We start from the raw sequence: 18,637 nt of genomic DNA, 5'->3' as shown, positions 1-18,637 counted from the left end.
GGCTAGTGTACATGGGGCAATGCAGAGTCAGACTCTTCCCGAAAATGCAACCAATTAACCTATAAAGACATAACAAGATACGACAGCGGAGTGGAAATGGGTTTCAGCAAACAGCCGCAAAAGCAATGATGTTCCAAGCCACAGCCAGGTAGTGGGTCAGACCAATTGGTCAGCGCAACGATGTGTTGTCGCCTTCCTAATCGCGTGCAATCGAGGCGATACGAATGCGCATGAGTGGCGTGTGCCGGTGAGCGCCTGCAGAGCAGAGGACATTGGGTGGCAGCTGGGCAGCCATTCCTTCTCACCCGCATCCTGCATCCCTCACTGGCCAACCAATCGGGTTTAAAGCTCTATGTAACACCCGCTCTGTGGAACCTCGCCCCAAATGACGACCCCGCCGATGCCCCTCTTCATCCAGATTTAATACCCACTCAACCTTGTAAGGCCAAATCTTCTAGTCAGTGCCAGCCTTGAAACTATTGTCGACCCACATAGACCATCTCGAACTCGCTTCAAAGCATGACGGAAATTACTTGGATACCAGAGCCAACGAAACAACTTACGTCGCAGGCTATTGATGTAGACCAAGCCATCGTTGAACGTAAGTAAATCTCCCGAGTGCTGACAAGAACTGGACTGATCGCCACCAAGAGTTACCGCCGGGATGCAAAGTGATGGGAGCAAAATCACACGGCGCTAGCTTCTGGACACGCACTGCGCGTATCGATGTTCAACTAGCCGATGGAACCCCCAAGAAGTATTTCCTGAAGGTCTCCAGTGGGGAATTAGGCATGAGTATGCTAAGAGGAGAATACTATGGCGTCAAAACCTTGCATGGGTACACTCCAGGTACGCGACCTAGGTAGATGAACACTGACACAGCTCTGACTTTGTACATCGGTCTTTAGAAGGAATCCCACGTGCCATTGCTTGGGGCACATACGTATCTGATCCAAGCAAGCACTTCTATCTCGCTGAATTTATGGAGATGATCGAAGATCTCCCGGACATTCGTAAATTCTCTGCCATGCTTGCTAAACTCCACCACGACAGCATGATGGACCCGAAAGCTCCGACGAAGTTCGGTTACCATGTCATGACCCACGAAGGAAGTATGTATCAGGATCTGACATGGAGTGAGACATGGGAGGAGCTCTACAGCCGCCGCTTTCAGTCCTTTGTCGACCAGGAGTTGATATCGCAGGGTCCAAGTGAAGAGATTGAAAGATTGGTACTTGGTCTCAAAGAGAAGGTCATTCCTCGCCTTCTTCGACCCCTGAACACTCATGGTCGAAGTCTCAAACCTGTTGCACTCCATGGCAACATTTGGTGCGGTAACATGGGTACCAATGCAGCTACCGGTGACCCAGTATACTTTGACCCATCTGTATTCTGGGGTCATAATGAATGTAAGCAGCTACTCTATTGTTGAAGTTGTAATGGGACTGACGAGATGATTTTCGATAAAAAAAGACGATGTCGGGAGTATGGCCACCCCGCGCTACAAGCTCGGCCGGCAGTGGATGCGAGAATATCACAAGTTCTTTCCGATAACAGAACCCGAAGATGACTACGAGGATCGCAACCTTCTTTATGCTATGTAAACAAACCAGCCAAGACCAATGTCTTTGCCGCTAACGTAACGAAGAAACGGACACTTTTGCGCCTCAGCCTTGTACTCGGACAACAGCAACTTTCGAAAGATGTACGCACCGACTATTCTTACCACGCACGGATCCACTAATATAAAGCAGGGCCATTGCGGATATGCAGCGAATTCTGGAAAAGTATCCGAACGGGTATCAGGGAGAATGAGACATGTGTTCGTAATTTCCGGCCTGTACAAACCAATGGCTGAAGACTTCCCATTTCTGCACTAAGTGCGATTTTGCATCTTACCTAGTGAATCGTCAACCCATTCCGGGCCAGTCTCCACCTTCGTCCAAATCTTAGCTCGATGAAGTAAAAGAAACCGGCAATGAGGCAAAACGAACTCATGATAACGAAGGTCCAGCCAAAACCTATAGAATCTATGAGATATTGGAGAACGGCTATCATGACGGTAGAAAGGGCACAACGGACGATATTGGACGAAGCCTGAGCCGTTGCTGGCATGTCTTGATTGATATCAACCAGTAGAGTGTTGTTGATCTAAGACAGTTAGCGATGGGCTATCATGAACTGTAGCTGAGGGCTTTTACGTTGAAGCAAGTCTGGATAGAAAGGCCCGCAAAGAAAAGGCAGATCAGAGGTCCTGCAAGGTGCTAAGGCGTGTCAGCCAACGAATGAAACCCTTCGGGACGCCACTCTGCTCACTAGACGCTCATTGACCAGCCAGCCATAGACCAAGATGGAGGCAAAAGCACAAAAGACGGGCGCGAATGCGCTCCTCATACGAGCTTCTTCAATGGGAAAATTCAACAAATCATCCCCAGACATTTTAGTCACGGGCAAGCCATGGGCCTTCGCTACAATACGATAGTCTCGGTCTATCCACTTGCTGGAGATCAAAGTCGCAAGAATCGCGCCGACACCAAATGGAAGATATGACAGGCCGACTTGCCATTCTTTGAGATGGTAGACCTGCATAAAGGTTGTCGACAGTGATGTGTGAATGCAGCAGTAAACAGTGTACAAGAAACTTCCAGGCATAATGCTTACAGCCACGTCTTTGCGTGACAATACGCGAAGACTCATGATTGGATTCGGTATTCTCTTGACTTGAAGGGGTGGGGGCGGAGTACTCGGGCCGCGCTGGCCGTCCCATGGCCGCATGATACCTCTGATGACAGGCTCCAATAGCTTTGAAGGTTTGATACCGCCGTTCCCGATGATGCTCCGATTGGTCTCCGGTAAGGCGAGTAATAGTGTGACCAAACAAAAGCCGGACACGATGGCTAGAAATCCGAATATCCATCTCCAACCAGGACCGGAGGCAAATGCGCCACCTATGACCGGGCCCAGGCTTGGCGCGGTGGTGATCCTATCGAGTGTCAAAAGAAGCTGATCTAGAGTGTGACGCTGTGTAGCGATTTCACTCACCCAAATGAAACAGCAGATACAAAGGCCCCCCTCTCACTTGGTGCTGAGATGTCGGCGATAACACCATATGAGATGGAGAAAGCGCCTGATTTTGGTTCACAGTTGTCAGCTTGCTGCACATTCATGCTCGTCAAGAACCTGGCGGGGGCCACATGCCAGATATCCCTGCACTTTGCACCATGCGTAGCAGTAAGAGTGCCACAGCTGAGTGTTGCATTGCAAGCCCAACGTTCGCGGCGACATACAGCAGAAGGGTGACTGCGTAAACGGGTCGGCGTCCAAACATGTCAGCTGCATCTCCGACAACCGCGGGAGCGACGGCAGATACGACCAAGTAGGACGTGACGGTAAGGTTGATCATCGTAATCGACGAGTCCAGATCCTTGGCAACCATCGGAAGGGCAGGGTAATAAATGAAACTGCTCAGAGTCGAGAACCAGGCTGCCAGGGTGATCATAGCAACAATTCCGTATCGTTCGTTCTTTGTGAAAAGCGAGTATGGCACCGGTGAGTCTGCAGCTGACTCGTGCGGGTTCTGGTTTACTCCTGGTTTGTCTTGCTCGTCCGCTTCTCGGTTATCCGTATTACTTGGAGAAAACATGACGGTTGAAAAGAGAAGCTAAAGTTGATCCGTTGGGTTGAACAAGTCTGGATTCGAATGAGGTTGGTAGATCGCAGTTGGAAATCGATGACTATACGACGTGTTTGAGAGTTAGGGTCGAGTACACCTAGGCAGTTTGCAGCTTCCGAGATTGTCTGCTCCCTGTGTAAGCTGCATGAGGGAGGTTTGAACCAAACAAATAGTGTGTCGATACCTAGTGCTTCAAACCCGCGAGCAGGTGGCACAGAAGCGGGGTTTGCAAACCTCAACCAATAGCAGTACGTGACATCGCTGACGCTGTGCATACTCGCACATTCGATTCACCGGAAAATGTACGTTCTTGATCTCGCAAACGCCTGCGCGACCTGCCCAGTGCTCACTCCACAAATACAGATTGGCGTCCGCAGTGGATACCCCACTCTTGCTGGCATGTCGACCCACCAGCTCGAACCACTCTGATGCTGCCCGCTTATTGGGAATTGCAAAGCGCGCCGAAAATCCATCAAAGCGACGTCGCGCTTGATGAGAACATCATCACAGGTAAGTCTACTTCCTCTCCGATGACGAGAGTTTGCCCTGGCGCTGTGGGGGCTGACACACCTGGGTACACTCCAGTACTGCCATCAAAAACGAAAACTCAAATGTATCTGGGTCATGGCGCGAGCAATTGAAATACAGCAGCCCGTGCAGTTCTCGATATAGGCGTGAAAGAAGAGTCCTACTTTGTTAAACTGAGTTGTGGTACTGGACCGCCACTGCGCTATGCTCAACGCGATGTAGTCACAAGGCGACGCGACTGGTAGCGAATTGTTCCACGGTGAGTTCGAGAGGAGAAAGATGATCAACGATCTTGTCCCAGACTTTTCATCGAAACCTCTCTCGTAGGGTAAACGCAAGAACTGTGCAGTTGAACCAGCACTACATGTACGACTCGAATGTCATCGGCATCAGGTCTTCCAACTCCTATTGCCACGCGTAGTGCTCGTTGTTCAGCCACAATGGCCTCTCGTCACTGACACCACCATCTGCATCGTACCAAAGAAGGCTAGCAATACTGTCGTTCTTCCGTTCTACGACCTCGAAATCAAGCCCACTTTGAGCAAGTATGTCTAGAGCCAAGGGTGTAGGATCCCAGAGCTTGACGACATCGAGTTTCCATTCTTTGGCTTCGGCCTGGGCTGCCTGCAAAACCGCCCGAAGGTATACTGCCTGCTGCTCGTACATGCCAGGCTCAGGCAGTTTCGCTGCATCGGAAGATAGCCTTGTCGCAGTCTCATCGACCTCAACCACTAGCCGAAGTATGTATAGCACATTGCGTGACGTGCTTGCGTCAGGATGACTGTAGTATCGATGCGTCCAAAGTGCCCAGACTTGGCTGCCGGGCGGGCCAGCTATCGCTCCTTTCGCATTGGGTATCCGGTCAAAGAGGTGTTTCGTCGCAAACACCTCTTTGGATATGTGCCAGAGCATATGGTCAAGATCTGGGATGATCGTAAAACGAGTTTTCGCCTCTTGCGTGGGTATTGCCATGCGGGACCGAGCCAAGTCTTCGTCCCGCTTGCACAAATCTCCCATCTCTTCCTCGATAACTGGTGTAGCCGGCGAAGGCCACGCGATGGCGCAGGGTTGCAGCTCGATGTGCGAATTGGTGGAGTTTGGGAGCCAGCCTAGTTTCGCATAGAATTCTTTCCCAATGTCGGAATACAGCGTGCTTCCTACACATGGATATCCTTCTGCTTGCCACGTATGCAAGGTCCTCGCCAATTCACGCATCATGCGCGCCGCATACCCTCGGCCGCGGTACTCGCTCGGGGAGAAGACGCTGGCCACGCCATGCACAATGTTCTCGCTGATAGCGCCGCTCATATCGCTCGTGAGTGAACGTTTGGAGAAACTCTCGCAAGAGCATAGTATCTGACGCTCGCCTGGAGCTTTATCCTGGTGAACCAAGATCCATGTTGTCATGCCTCCATCGCGGGCTAGAGGGACCGTGGCGAGCCATTGACCTTCTTTCAAGTATTGTGCGAGTGAAAGCGAGTCTTTCCACTCGATGGAGGTATTGATCGAGATCGTCGTGCACTCTTCTTCGGTAGGGTGCCGGAGGACGAGGTGGGGGCTATCGGAAGGCGGCAGGTCTTCTCTCGAGAGGTCGGTCATGGTAGTGGCTCGTTCGTGCGCGGTGTGAAATATGCAGTCAGGTAGCTTAGTATGGTATACTGGACATGCGCTTGCGATGTAGGCGGGATGCCTTGAGTGAAGGGGTTCCAGCTACGCCCATGTCCAAGGCCATACTTATGGCCGAGAGCGACAGACCCCGGGATGGCCGAATAATTGAATCGGCTCAGGTCAAGTGTTCCATCCCGAAGCAGCACCTAGTTTCGCAGCATGGAGCGTGACTGTAACATTGGGTGTGCGTATGGAGCTCGTCTTGAGAGCGAACCTCGGGGGGTGTTGAGACGCGTGATTGACGCGCTAAGCTACCACGTGATCATCGTCATCTCCCGGGTCTGACGCGTGTCTCCTGTCGCATGCCGCACAGGCATGCGCCGCACGAGGACACCCACGAGTGCGATCTTTCTTCAACGACACACTCCCTCCCTAAGCACCACACTATGCGATAACCATACGCATTACCTGCATACTTCTCAGACAGTATTGCTCTTGTTAAGACGCTATTGCCTAGCACCTTCGCATAGGAAGCACACATCGGCGCGCAAGACTGCGCAACGGCAACGTTCGCAGCAATAGAGGTCTTGGAACGACTGGACGCATTGGAAACAATTCCCGCACCATGCATGCTAACGTGTAGCATCTAGTTAACTATGTCGTTCTCTTCACTTGCCAGTCGGGCCCTCTTACACCTGCAACCTAAGCCGACGAGCGCAGTATACCACGTTCAAGCGCTCCTCACCGCGATATTACGCCGCCGGTTACCCCACACCAGCAACACAACCCAGCGCGAGCCAGTACACTATCCTAGACCCTTGTATCAGTCTACGACCCTCCGTCTTATCGAGCTCAGCCCTGCACAATGCGGTCATATAGAGCTCAGCTGCCCAAACTTGTACATACGACCATAGGACAGTGAAAATTAGGCTTCCCGTCCGCTCAGCCATATACAAGCACTGTACCGGCGGATTAGTAGTTAGGTGGGTGACCACTAGCGAATCCCCGCTGTTGTATGTTTTTGCTCTTCTTTTTGCATCTAGGATCATGCAGCGCCAAGACGACACGGCTCCATGCCCATTTGCCTCACCTTTTTTTTAGGCTTAGGTGCGGCTACTTGCATGCATTGTGTCACAAATGTCACAAGCACTGCCTCTTCAGCGCTCTGCCTTGAACGCCACAACATCTTATCTGTCGTTTCTAAGTGCAAGATGATACTCGCTAGGCGCAAAACCTGTATTCTAGGTGTCACGACATCTGTAAGACGCATACCCGATTCTGCCTTGTGAGCTCAACACGTTTAAGAGCGCGAAACGTACTTTCACCTTCACTGCTTTCCTCCAGGACCGGCCCATCCAGCTTCCTCATTCATTGTTGCGTCATCACATCCACTGCTCTCTTTCGGCGACGCAGTCCTCTTGCTATCAGCTATATCTCAACAGACTGTCATGACCATCCCAAATGGCAACGTCGACGCCGGATCGCTCCCGAATGGAAGCACCCCGCTCAACAACACTTCCCGTAAGTTGTGAACGATTTTTAGCAAAACTCTGGGACTAAGAATTGACAGCAACCAATGGCAACACTTCCAATCAGGTGTCCTGGCAGAGCGCTTGCTGGCCTGTTATTGCATGCATGGTTGCCGTCATGATGCAAAGCACTGGTCGGGTTCTCGGCGCAAACAACGTGCTCAGTACCGCTTTACGAGCTTCGCCTTTAGTTTGCGCTTTGGATACAGTGATGATGATCGTCGAATTCGTCTGTCTGATGAATGTTGGCTGCCCGTTATCTACGGCCGCAAGACATGTCTGGTATGGTCGATTTGAACGCGGAAACACCCAATCCACGCTCGACTTACCACTCGCATCGATTCGAGACAACCAGTCTAACTCGGTCTTGAGCAACTCTGGAGTTCCCGTGGACGACAACATCCCAGAGGATACAGGAATGCCAGATGAGATCAGCAACCATGACACAATTACACCTGCGACCGGGAGCGGAGCTGTTGAAGTTCCTTCAAGGCCGAGCACGCCTATTCTGGATCTCCAAATGACCAACAGTAATTACCTCGCGGGATCATCGATTGATCGCAACTGGAGACAAATTATGTTTGCATTCGCTATTGGAGCGGCTCCACAAGCTTTGAAAGCATTCGCTATGCGTGGTACTCCCCTCACCCAGGTCTTGATGTCGATATACATCATAGCCTTCCTCGTACCAGAGTTGTTTCGTTTAATAGCTGGAAGTGCTGGCGAAGTCGACTTGAGGCCAATGCCTATTGTCGTCCGTACTAGAAGGACTATTGTGGAGGTAGCGAACGTTCTATGTGGCTTTGTTGCGATGGCCCCCGTCTTCCCAGCCAACATTCTGCTTTTCTATCTCCACACAAGTTTCGCAAGCCAAGTTGCGATGTGGTTCTATCTCGGCCCCATTAACGTTTTGCATATGTTTATGGCCTCCGTACAGTTATCAATGTGTATTTCAGAGGCTCACGGCCATACATCGCCACTTACTCGTGTCATGCAGCTGTGGGCCGTGGATTTCCTAGCCTTTAACCGCAAGCTATTCTGCACCCCAAAACAGGTGGTCACTTTAGTTGTCTTGAATCCCCTACTAGATTCCGAACCTTTCCTGACTGGGCTGTGTCTCCATCTTGCGCTGCTGGTTATAGCGCACCTGGTCTTGCCCCCTCTTCTGCTACATGGGCGCATCTCACCGGACGCTCGATTCCTAGAAACATTTATGACTTACTATTTTATGTCTGGTGTGCTTCTTATCTTTGTAGTCTTCGCAATTCCCTTGATGTCTTTACTTCTCTATGGTGTGCTTTTTGTTAGTTTGTCATCGAAAATCCCACGAAGACTGACGGGTATCAAGGGTTCGATGGGCGAACTTTTAGTTGGATACGTAACACTATGTAGTCTTTTCACGGCCTTCTATATGTACAGTCAATTATGGACGTCAGAAGGTACATACAAACCTGCTTGGGCGGACTATCTCGGCTGATGGTTTCATTGTCAGAACAGTGCCATCGAACTTAGTCATTAGGTAGAGAACATCCAGTTGACCGCAGGCTTCTACCATGTTCTTGTATCCTCACCAAAGGTGCCATGTTAAACTCGTCATTCACTTCCATTCCTTCACACCACCTGCCCACTGCTCTCCAACCAAACCACACTCCTCGGTCTACCCACGGTCATCTCCCCAACGCCCACCGTACTACTCCTTACATCAGGCACAACCATAATACTCTCCCCGTAACTCAAATAGTCAATCTCGCAATTCAAGATCTCCGCCTCTGTGGTACTTGACTTGCCCTTCTCCTCCTCCTTTGGCTTGATCTTCGCGCGGATGTCCACATTTGGCAGCAACGTATTGCCCGACTTGAGCGGAATGAGCATAATAGGCCATTCGTGCTCTTCATCTTCCTTGGCAGTGAAGTGCGCACGTCGCTGACCGGCGACGAGCCAGACTTCCGGGTTCGCGTCGATGGTGTAGACAAAGTCGATGGGCTCACTGACTTCGGTGAGGTTGGCGGCGGAGAGAAGGCTGGATGGCGAGGCCCAGCGGCGGGTATGCGAGATGCGAAGGGTGGTCATGATAGGCTGACCGACGGTTGCGACTGTGGATTGAGAAGGGGACGAAGGCGAGTTCAGAGATAGGGATGCGGTGTGCAGGATGTGGGTCTGAGGGATTGAGACTGTGATGACCATGCGGCGGGGTGGGTTTGGCGATGGCGGAGCGGTCGGTTGCTGTATTGTATCGGCAGTATCGTCTTCGGTGAGCAGGATGGTTCGGTGGTTCTGTCAAAACATTAGTGTACACGTTCCACTCGAAGAATACCGGTACTTACTTCATGCCACTTCTGCAGCCAGGTCTGTGTGTCATCACGGACGACAAGCGGCAAACTTTCCAAACAGTCTGCCCACCCAACCTCCTCGAACGCACCTAGGTCGAACCTCTGCAGCAACGCGATCTTTTCGTATTGCGGTGGCAGGATATGCTGCTCCAGTTGACTAGCAAAATGGTCGGTAAGCAAGCGAGCCAGTCGATGAACTGGACTATCTTCCACAGCCTCAGCAAACATCACCCGCACTCGTTCAAGAACGTCTTCGTTCAAGCACCTGTACTCAACAGCCAACGATAAACTGCCGGTGGTGGAAATTCGACTTTGTCGCTTCTTGGCAGCGTCCATCGTTTTCTTAGTGACTTTGTATGTCACGGCGACAGGCTGCTTCGGGAAAACATTGACAGCCTCCTTCGGACGCCTTGGCGCATGGACGTCGAACTCTTCTGATCCTTCTAGTGCGACGTCTAGAAGCTTCAGCGGCACATGGTTGGCCGTCTTGATGTTGAATTTCGAGAACAGTGATTTGCTCTTGAAGTGGTCGTGAACGTTGACGTCTAGAGGCAGTTCAACAGGAATAACGAAGGTCGAGGTATACTGGAACTGTCCCTTGGCGGTGAAATAGTCGACGTCGATCTTGACAGTAAGGTCTTGCAATATTGTCTCCATATCGTAAGGCACCTTCAACGTCGCTGTAGTTTCGGCTGGCATGGCACCAATAGCAATGACTCCCGGCGTTGGCTTACTCTCATCGATCTTAATCTCTCCGGAAGCGACGCTTGCATTTGCGGTTCGCAGTCGCAAACCTGCAGAGGCAGACTTTAGCCGGACTTCTGCGCGCGTAATCTCATTCCAGCCAGCTGAGCACTCGACCTCTATATGCCGCGGCTTGTCGATATGGATGAAGTGCGAGAGATAGATCCGGGCTTGGAGGGATTCGCTACGGGGGAAGCATAGTATCCGAGCTTTCTTCGCGGCTTTGAGAGAATGCGCAGAGACCGAAGTGATGATGCCAAGTGGAGTTGTCGCCTCTGCTTTCTGAAAAGGTTCGTGTACGAAGACGATACGCTTTGCTTCGAGGACAACCCTGTCAACCATGTACGGTCCAATCGTATTCACGTTGCAGCCGATCCACATGCGATTCAAGCCCTTCTTCAACTGTATAGCCCCCGTCTCTTCGAGCCATATGTCCTTGGCTTGGTTCGAAACTGCGCTGACCAAGCGGATCTTGGCTGCGCGTAACTCAATCTCGTCTTCGAGATGGTGTCTGAATTGAAGGCGTAACTGAAACCCATCTTTATCATCGTAGTGTCGAACGTATGGCTCTACCGAGATGTCGCCGAAGTATTTCGGCATTTGGACCGTGACATCGTAGGGTAGATGTTGCGAATAGCTGATGAGTTCATGGAATACGTCAGTAGTGTCAACTTTGTCGTCGTTCAGCCAGACACCAGGCATGTCACCTGCGTCGGTTGTACTGGCTCTTTTTGAGGCACTCTTGAACGCCATTCGACTCGCCGCAGACTTGGCTAAGAGATCAAGTACCGTCCGTACATATTCATCTTTTCGGTTGAGTTTCTTGAGGCAGCGTGCGTGCATCTTGAGCATGGTTGTCTCGACCGTGTTCCACCTGCTCTCCGCAAAGTACGATGCCATACGTCCAAAGTACATGGCGGCTGCCGCGAAGTCACCGAGTTCACTATAGTGATGTCAGTATTGGGTCTGATGTAATCTGAGAAGTGGCAAACATACAACCTGAGGGCAGCCAGATCCCCGAGCACGCTTTCTGCTGACTTGGTCTGGCCTGCGGCCATATAGTGCTTGACGATGAGATCACTCAAAGCCTGTAAAAGTTAGCAGCTTCATGCGGGGTTACATCATGTCTTCTGACCTCATAGAATTGTCGGAATTGCTTAATGGATGTCATCGCAGTGACCAGCGCTGCGGCAGATATACCGAGACGTGACTTCGAAGCTTCCCCTTCCATTTCGGTACGAGATTGGTTCTGCTTCGATTCATCCTCTTCCTCTTCCTCTTCCTCGTCTTCTAGATCAATCTCAGTGAGTTCTTCTTTAGCACTTAAAGATGCTAATATAGCATTCCAGCCAATATTCCAGCCCATGCTCTTGCCTGCATGCTCGAGCAAACGTCGCTGAATTGCGAGCAGCTGCGCTCTGGTACCAGCCAGCTCCTGCAATCCGTTCTTGGCAGAAGGGATTGTGCTCTGTTGGCCAGGTAGTGGTCGATCGTGATACTGGCCGTTCTCAAATACGACCTGTGCATTGGCTGCAGGTTGTGAGTATGGCATGTCTGATACTGGTCGCCCATGATTTAGAGATGTCGATCTGGATGGATGGATCATGGACTTCTGTTCTGAGACCTTCATCTTTTGTTCTTTGTTGCGGCCACCAAACGAAAGACTCTTGCCGGAAGAGCCTGCCGATAGGTTTCCAGAGGACTTCGTAAATGGAAGAGATCCTGTAGATGTTTCGCGCAAGACCTGTTCCAGCGCAGCGAAAGTCCACGAACGAACGATATTCTCGACGAGATGATCAGGGAATGTGGTATTGTGAGCTTTCGCCCTACAGCGATGGATTAGTGCCAGGGCTTGACTGGGTGTAGATGGACTTACCCGTGAATTAGATCATCTCGCAAGAGCCGCCCAGCAAAGGTGATGAAGTTCAGTGCACGCGAGCAGAGTTCAGCGAGAGAGAACAGATCCTCTGAGTCGTTCCCTTGGCCGCCCGACTTCATACCGATAGCGCTGTCATCAGCCGAGCGCTGTATCACGCCGGCATTCGGTCGAGGTTGTAGCTTGGCTGCGAGGTCGGAACGTGCTGAGACTGAGTTTCCAAGCCTCAAGAGCAAGAACATCTGGCGAGCGAAGATGTAGAGCCTGAAGTCGAAGATCGAAATGTTGTTTGCAAGGATGAGACCGCGATAGTCTTTCTTCAAAGCGTTGATCGGCCTATCATCGTGTATGGATGATCCTGATCCATCATTACCATCCTGCTGTGCGATCTCTGCTGCTGTCTGATATATGTCGTCTGAATAGCTGAGCAAAACGCTTCCTTGCGCGTCTTCGCTCGACTGATCACGTATGACGCTGTCAAGACCGATGGAAAGCTCATCATAGCCAAGCAGCGCATCTTCAACAAGACCTACGCTCTCGAAGCCTCTTGCCAACCCTTCCTTCAAGATGAAGAATGTGTTGAAGTTCCAACCAGGAAACGAGCGCTGAGCGTCGTTCTTGCGGATGTCTTCTTCATACTGGCTCACCCGGAGGTCAAACGAAAGAAGGATCAATACCTTGAACTTAGCGATAACATCAGCCCAAGCACGCTCTTGTTCCTGGGGGCTCTCGGTAATAGCAGGGGTGGCGGCAGGTGCAGCAGCTGGAAGCATGTGCTGTGGAACTCTCTCTTTTGGCACTCGTATTTGAGCTACCCGGTCGGGTGCCGATTTTGATGAGACATTAAAGTCGGCGCGAAGCTTTTCCAGCAAGGTCGTCGTCCCGCGCGTCCATCTAGATGCTGCTCCAGACTTCTCCTTCTCACCGGTTGTAGTATTAGAGGATCCACGAGGCTGGCTTGCTGCCGGCGTCTCGGGCACTACGACATGTAGAATCAACCATTCGTACGCATCATGATTTTCCTGCGTGTTCGCCGTACTGCTTTGAGAAGGTGGGGTGTGTTCCTTCACCCACTCGCGGACCTGCTTACGGGCGGTCGCCTTGTAAGTCTCTGAATCGTCGCACCTCAAGAGGTAGACCTTCAGATAAGGTGTTTGGCGCAATCCTGGGATCTGATGCCGTCTCTCTTTCTCTTTGTTAACCGGCCTGAAGATCTCATCCGTGTTCCTATTGGGCGTACCTTGGCCAGGTGCTGAAGTCGACGAAGCCGCACTTGCAGCCTGTGCTGATTCTTTACTGGGCACGAGATCAACATGTAAGGAGTCGATAGATCTTAGCGGCCGTGTAGGAGCCTTCCAGTGCAAGTTACGAAGAGGCAATCGCGCCGCCAAGTCTTCCTGTATCAATGAAAAGACTCCAGAAGGGTCATGGTACTCGACTGTGGAGTATGAGTATAGGGGTGTTGAAGTTGCAGGGGTGCATACCCGTCACTTTAGAGCTCGAGAGCCCGTCCATCACCGTAGGTTCGGCCGGAGTTTGCCTAGAACCATCCTCTGTGGCACCCAGGGCTGGCGCACCATGTCCAGCCACACTCATGAAACGTGCACGATGGGATTATCGGTATAACGGCGAAGTATGTGATAGACGTCGTTTGCTTGAGTGCGCGGGTAATGATGCCGTCGCGAGATGTACGTTGCGCATTCGGCGGCTTCACCGCTAGCCTGGACTAATCCGAATCCGGTAAGGACTCGTCAAAGGCCTCCGCCACATCACGTGTGAGCTTCTTTCCATCAACCAGTCGCTGCACGAGCCTTCCACCCTCTGCCCATCACCGGTCAACAACCGTACGCTCTCGCTTCACCCTGTTACCGCTGGGAAGATGCGCCTATTCAGCCCTGTGCTATGCCTTGCAGAGTCGCCTCAGCTGAGCGCCGCTGTGCAGCCGTCGCATTCATCGCATTAGCCTTCTTATGAGGGGTCTGACCTCTGCGCTATTTGAACGTGTTGTCGTGAGCTTCACTCCATATATTTAATCTCGCGTCCTAGGTATAGAAGGGCCAGTATGCTAGTGACTCTATCTGGGCGCATATTGTTCTTGTCCCTTGCTCTGCGATAACGGCTTTTTGCCTCTGACTTTCGGACAGCTTGTCTCATCAATTACACGAATCCAGTCATCAGTTAGTTTATCGCTGTGACATCGTATTCGTCGTTCTCAAGATGGGAATGGGAGACTACTCGCCTGGCAGCATCTGGTACTATGCACCAAACAAAGCCGCACCCATAATCTTCATCATCCTCTTTTCCATCTCCGGAGCGCTACATGCGTGGCAAACAATGTAAACATCTCGACAGTCGCAGTCGTGCACTACTGATGTCTCTCAGCAAGCACAAATCATGGCGAACAACAGTCCTCCTGCCGTGGGCCGCTCTTCTGATGATCAGCGGCTTCGCAGTGCGTCTCGCAGGCGCATACGACACTGACAATCTAGCATACCTCATAGCTTCGACCGTCCTCATCATGTCCGGGCCGCCGGTATACGCGCTCATCAACTACTTCATACTGTCAAGGTTACTCTACTACATACCCTACCTGGCACCTCTTCACCCAGGTCGCGTCGCAACAACCTTCATAGGCCTTGACGGCGTGTGCGAAATCCTTATCGGACAAGGAGCATGGCGTATGGCCAACTCCAGCTCAACCGATGCAGAACGGCAGCTCGGCTCCGATCTCGTCACTGCGTCGCTCTGTCTCCAGGCAGCACTCTTTGGCGCATTTGGCCTCCTCGCTGCACAGTTCCATCGACGTGCCAACAAAGCCGGAGTAATCAAGCAAGATCTTCGCGTCGTACTATACGTGATGTACGTGAGTGCGAGTATCGTTACGATACGCTGCATATATCGCCTCGTGGAATACATCCTCGGTTGGGAGTCCTCCATATATCAGAACGAAATCTACTTCTGGATCTTCGAGGCTGTCATTATGTTCCTCAACACCGCTTTACTGAACTTGTGGCATCCTGGTAAACGTCTACCTCCATCAAACTCCGTGTTCCTAGCTCGCGATGGCGTGACTGAGCGCAAAGGACCTGGCTGGGGTGACGACAGGCCGTGGATCATTACCTTCTTCGATCCATTCGATCTTTGGGGCCTGGCCAAGGGGAGAGATAAGAAGACACAGTTCTGGGATATGAGCGACGCAGAGTTAGAGACGGCTAGAGCAGAGAAGAAGAGGAATAAGCGAGGAGTACTTAAGGGTTTGATCGACCCTTTTCATCTTTGGGGTGAGAGGGGATACATTGGCAGGTATCTCAAGAAAGACAAGAGAGGCAACATAAATGACCATGAGGATGTGGTACAGCTCCGACAAGCCAAGCAGCATAAGTACAGTGGTAAAGGTACGAATGATGCAGTCTAAGGAGGGGCGGATGATAATCAGATCTATGGAATCTTCTCCATGCCCATCTATTGTTATTCCTGTCATGATTGTCCATCCCGTTCTTTCATCTTACATACTGCTCAAAGATTGTCTTAGTCTCCAGAACACGCTCATGCTAGGGCAAACATCAAGAGTTTTGATCAAAGAAACAATCATACTACTATAACTACTCTCTTCCAGACCCTCCATGACATGAAAAATATCACACAGACATCGCAGTCAAGGAACTATGCCTAACAAGTTATTCTACGGGCTACTCATTTTCTCAATACTAGTCTTGCTCGCCCCTATCATCTACGTAATCCATAGTTCTCGACCCGGCATGTTCTCAGGGTTATGGAACACCCTACGGAAGGCAGTAGTACGGCTTTACACTTACGTTCAACAGCAGTGGACCGACCGAACGACACAAGCACAGCAAAACAGCAACGTTGCGAATGCGCCCAATGCACAACCCGTTAATACCTCGACACAGCCGCCTCCAGCGGTGGCTTCATCACAACCGACCTCCAACGCTGGGCCCCCCGCAACGAACCAGACGCTCCCGAGGGATGGCATCGAGCTTGAGCGACGTCCGGATACTGGCTACTGATCAGAGCCGTTGCCTTTCGAACCTCCAATTAGAAATACGCTGGTACATCATCCACATCAACTAGGTCATATTTCGGAAGCGGAAGGATCGTCTTAGAGACCAGGTACGTCGACGACTGTGAATCTTGACGTTGGACAGTGGCGAGATTTCTAACCTAAGCAGCGAGATGACGAGAGCGAACATGGAGTAGGTGGAGGGAGAGGCTCAAATTGACGTGGACGACCTTTTTAGGACGTAGTTTCGGTTGGAGTTGAAGCCGAAGGGAACGCGTATGGAGCTTGCAGCATGAAGGCGGCTGTACGTAGACATTTTCAGCTATTGGCGGAAATACCGAATGGCGGCATAATCAGTCAAAAGTGTTCATGCATGTGATGATGCGCGACTTGCGACTTAGTGATTCCAGGCGTTGAAGCTATTACGCGGCAGGCGCTACGCGTCCTGTCAGGCCCCAGGTGTCGTCACCATCTAGTCAAACGCGACATCGGTTTTCACCGTCACTAACCAGAAGCGATTTTGTGAGAGATGCAATAGACGTTAAAAATTCATGATAATGCTATGCTTCTATGTAAGCAACAGACCTACTTCCAGGTAGGTTGGTGAATATGCAAAACCCTTAACCGAGAGGTTGTAATCCATGCCACTCTTGATAACGCCAACGATGCACGTATGCATTATAGAAAAAGTCATTACGCTGGACAGGTATTAGGAAAATTGTAGTCCGCACATCAGAAGCCGTTGAAGCCCATGAGGATGCCCGCACCAGCGACCGCAGCGCCGCCAACCCATGGGTTTGCAGTTGCGGCCGGCATGGCAGCGCCGGTAGAGGTCAGGATTCCACCGCCACCAGTTATGTTGGGTCCATCAATTCTGGGTCCGCCAGTGCCGACAGCTGCAGTAGACACTGCGTTGGGAACACCTGTAGCGTTGGGTACGCCGTCAGAGCCTTCTTTAATCTCCTGGACGTTTTCTGAGGTGGCGTTGAAATTTGTCTGGGCAAGGGAAATTTCGTTGTTCTCAAGGTCGTAGACAACGTACGCGGATCGTAGGAAAGTATCGCCGAGAACGGCGACAGAGGAGCCCGCGGGCCCAATGCCAAGTATGCAGACGGGCTGTCCACGACTAACGGCAGCAACTATGACAAGCTCGTTGAGTGGGACAGAGATCGTGACACCGGAGAAGTTGAATTCAAGCGAGCCTTCCTGATTCGCAAGGTCGCAGTCGACAGTGGCTGCGCCCTGCGAAGGACGGTACTGGGCGCCGAAGGTCTGGTACAGAGCGCTCGCGACATTATCGGGAAGATACATCAAGGAGGACCCTGAGTCAAGCAGGACCGGTACGTTGGAATCGTTGAAGATAGAACCGTTCTCGCCGTTCTGCCCCATACCAGTTAGAGCGATGATGAATTCGGCATATTGTCCACGCTCTGGGATAATTGGTAGTGTCTGTAGTTCACCCGAGTACTTGTCGGTGTCTACGCCTCCAAAGAGAATGCTTCCGGTCGACGCATCCAGGTCGTTCAGCCATAGCGAGTATGCGTTTGAGTTGATAGTACCGTCGTCCTTTAGCTTTTGAGGCAAGTTGGGGTATGGTTCTAATCCGGCGCGTCCTACGGCAACTTCGTTGATGGTGTAGCCAATTCCGAGGATACCCTCCGGTGAGCTCGACACGTAGCCGATACCGAACTGCAGGTCTTCTACTGTCTGGCCGCCGAGGCGGAAGTTGTCTGTTGCGTAGTCTCCCGATGCGCCTGAGCCATCCACGTATGAAATGTTGAATGCGCCGTTGACGTAGTTATATGTCGAAGAGTCGTTCGCGTTGTATGTGCCCGATTCGCCGCACTGGTTGCCCCCTTGGCTACACAGATTCGAGTTCACTGAGTTGACCCAGAGATCGCTGCTGCCGGTATCGATGTGGAGGCGGAAGTTCTGTTCGGGGGTGCCTAAGCTGGCGTTGGCGAAGTAGAGTGTCTCGAGGTTGTCAAGCGTCTGCTGGACAACGTTTTGCCGTCTCCGTAGCTGGTCGTGTGCGACGGGGTTGACATTTCGGCGCTGGGTATCCAGGCGCACTACTCTTGGGTTCTGAAAAAGTCAGCATCGCATTCGACAAAGCTCTGGTGATGCGCACGAGGCGCTGCGGGAGGATTCGCTTCGCAGTGAATCTGGGGTGCCAAGAGTCGCACTTACCTCTCGCGGTGCAAGCCTCACTGCTACAGCCGACGACGCCAATTGCGCCGCCAAGAACGTCGAGTACTTCATGATGTGGTTTCTGAGAAGAGGATCCTAGGGATGTGCGATCGATGTATACCACGGAAGTGAAAGGAT

General features: G+C 51.6%; 5 protein-coding genes across 5 annotated transcripts; 2 read left to right on the top strand and 3 right to left on the bottom strand.

Annotated features, from left to right (window-relative positions):
• Nucleotides 1-519: 519 nt before the first annotated feature.
• J4E92_006316 (uncharacterized protein) lies at nt 520-1,432 on the top strand (the record flags this gene model as incomplete). Its single annotated transcript, XM_051497686.1, has 2 exons — nt 520-601; nt 909-1,432. 2 exons carry the CDS (start codon nt 520-522, stop codon nt 1,430-1,432), a joined length of 606 nt encoding a protein of 201 aa, XP_051352333.1.
• A 3,174-nt stretch (nt 1,433-4,606) lies between these two features.
• On the bottom strand, nt 4,607-5,800 carry J4E92_006315 (uncharacterized protein; the record flags this gene model as incomplete). Its single annotated transcript, XM_051497685.1, has 1 exon — nt 4,607-5,800. One exon carries the CDS (start codon nt 5,798-5,800, stop codon nt 4,607-4,609), a length of 1,194 nt encoding a protein of 397 aa, XP_051352332.1.
• A 3,135-nt stretch (nt 5,801-8,935) lies between these two features.
• On the bottom strand, nt 8,936-13,803 carry J4E92_006314 (uncharacterized protein; the record flags this gene model as incomplete). The annotated part of the gene is made up of 7 exons (XM_051497684.1): nt 8,936-8,995; nt 9,040-9,612; nt 9,663-11,355; nt 11,409-11,500; nt 11,548-12,238; nt 12,289-13,726; nt 13,773-13,803. 7 exons carry the CDS (start codon nt 13,801-13,803, stop codon nt 8,936-8,938), a joined length of 4,578 nt encoding a protein of 1,525 aa, XP_051352331.1.
• Nucleotides 13,804-14,505: 702 nt separating this feature from the next.
• Nucleotides 14,506-15,703, top strand: J4E92_006313 (uncharacterized protein; the record flags this gene model as incomplete). The annotated part of the gene is made up of 2 exons (XM_051497683.1): nt 14,506-14,624; nt 14,671-15,703. The coding sequence occupies 2 exons, from the start codon at nt 14,506-14,508 to the stop codon at nt 15,701-15,703; spliced, it is 1,152 nt and encodes a 383-aa protein (XP_051352330.1).
• A 1,338-nt stretch (nt 15,704-17,041) lies between these two features.
• On the bottom strand, nt 17,042-18,571 carry J4E92_006312 (uncharacterized protein; the record flags this gene model as incomplete). Its single annotated transcript, XM_051497682.1, has 2 exons — nt 17,042-18,394; nt 18,500-18,571. 2 exons carry the CDS (start codon nt 18,569-18,571, stop codon nt 17,042-17,044), a joined length of 1,425 nt encoding a protein of 474 aa, XP_051352329.1.
• Between the last annotated feature and the right edge of the window lie 66 nt (nt 18,572-18,637).

Source organism: Alternaria infectoria (genome assembly GCF_024043175.1).
Source record: "Alternaria infectoria strain BMP 0036 chromosome Unknown scaffold_9, whole genome shotgun sequence".
NCBI lineage: Eukaryota > Fungi > Ascomycota > Dothideomycetes > Pleosporales > Pleosporaceae > Alternaria > Alternaria infectoria.
The sequence above is the reverse complement of the archived record's forward strand: the minus strand, read 5'-3'. Positions and strand labels throughout refer to the sequence as shown.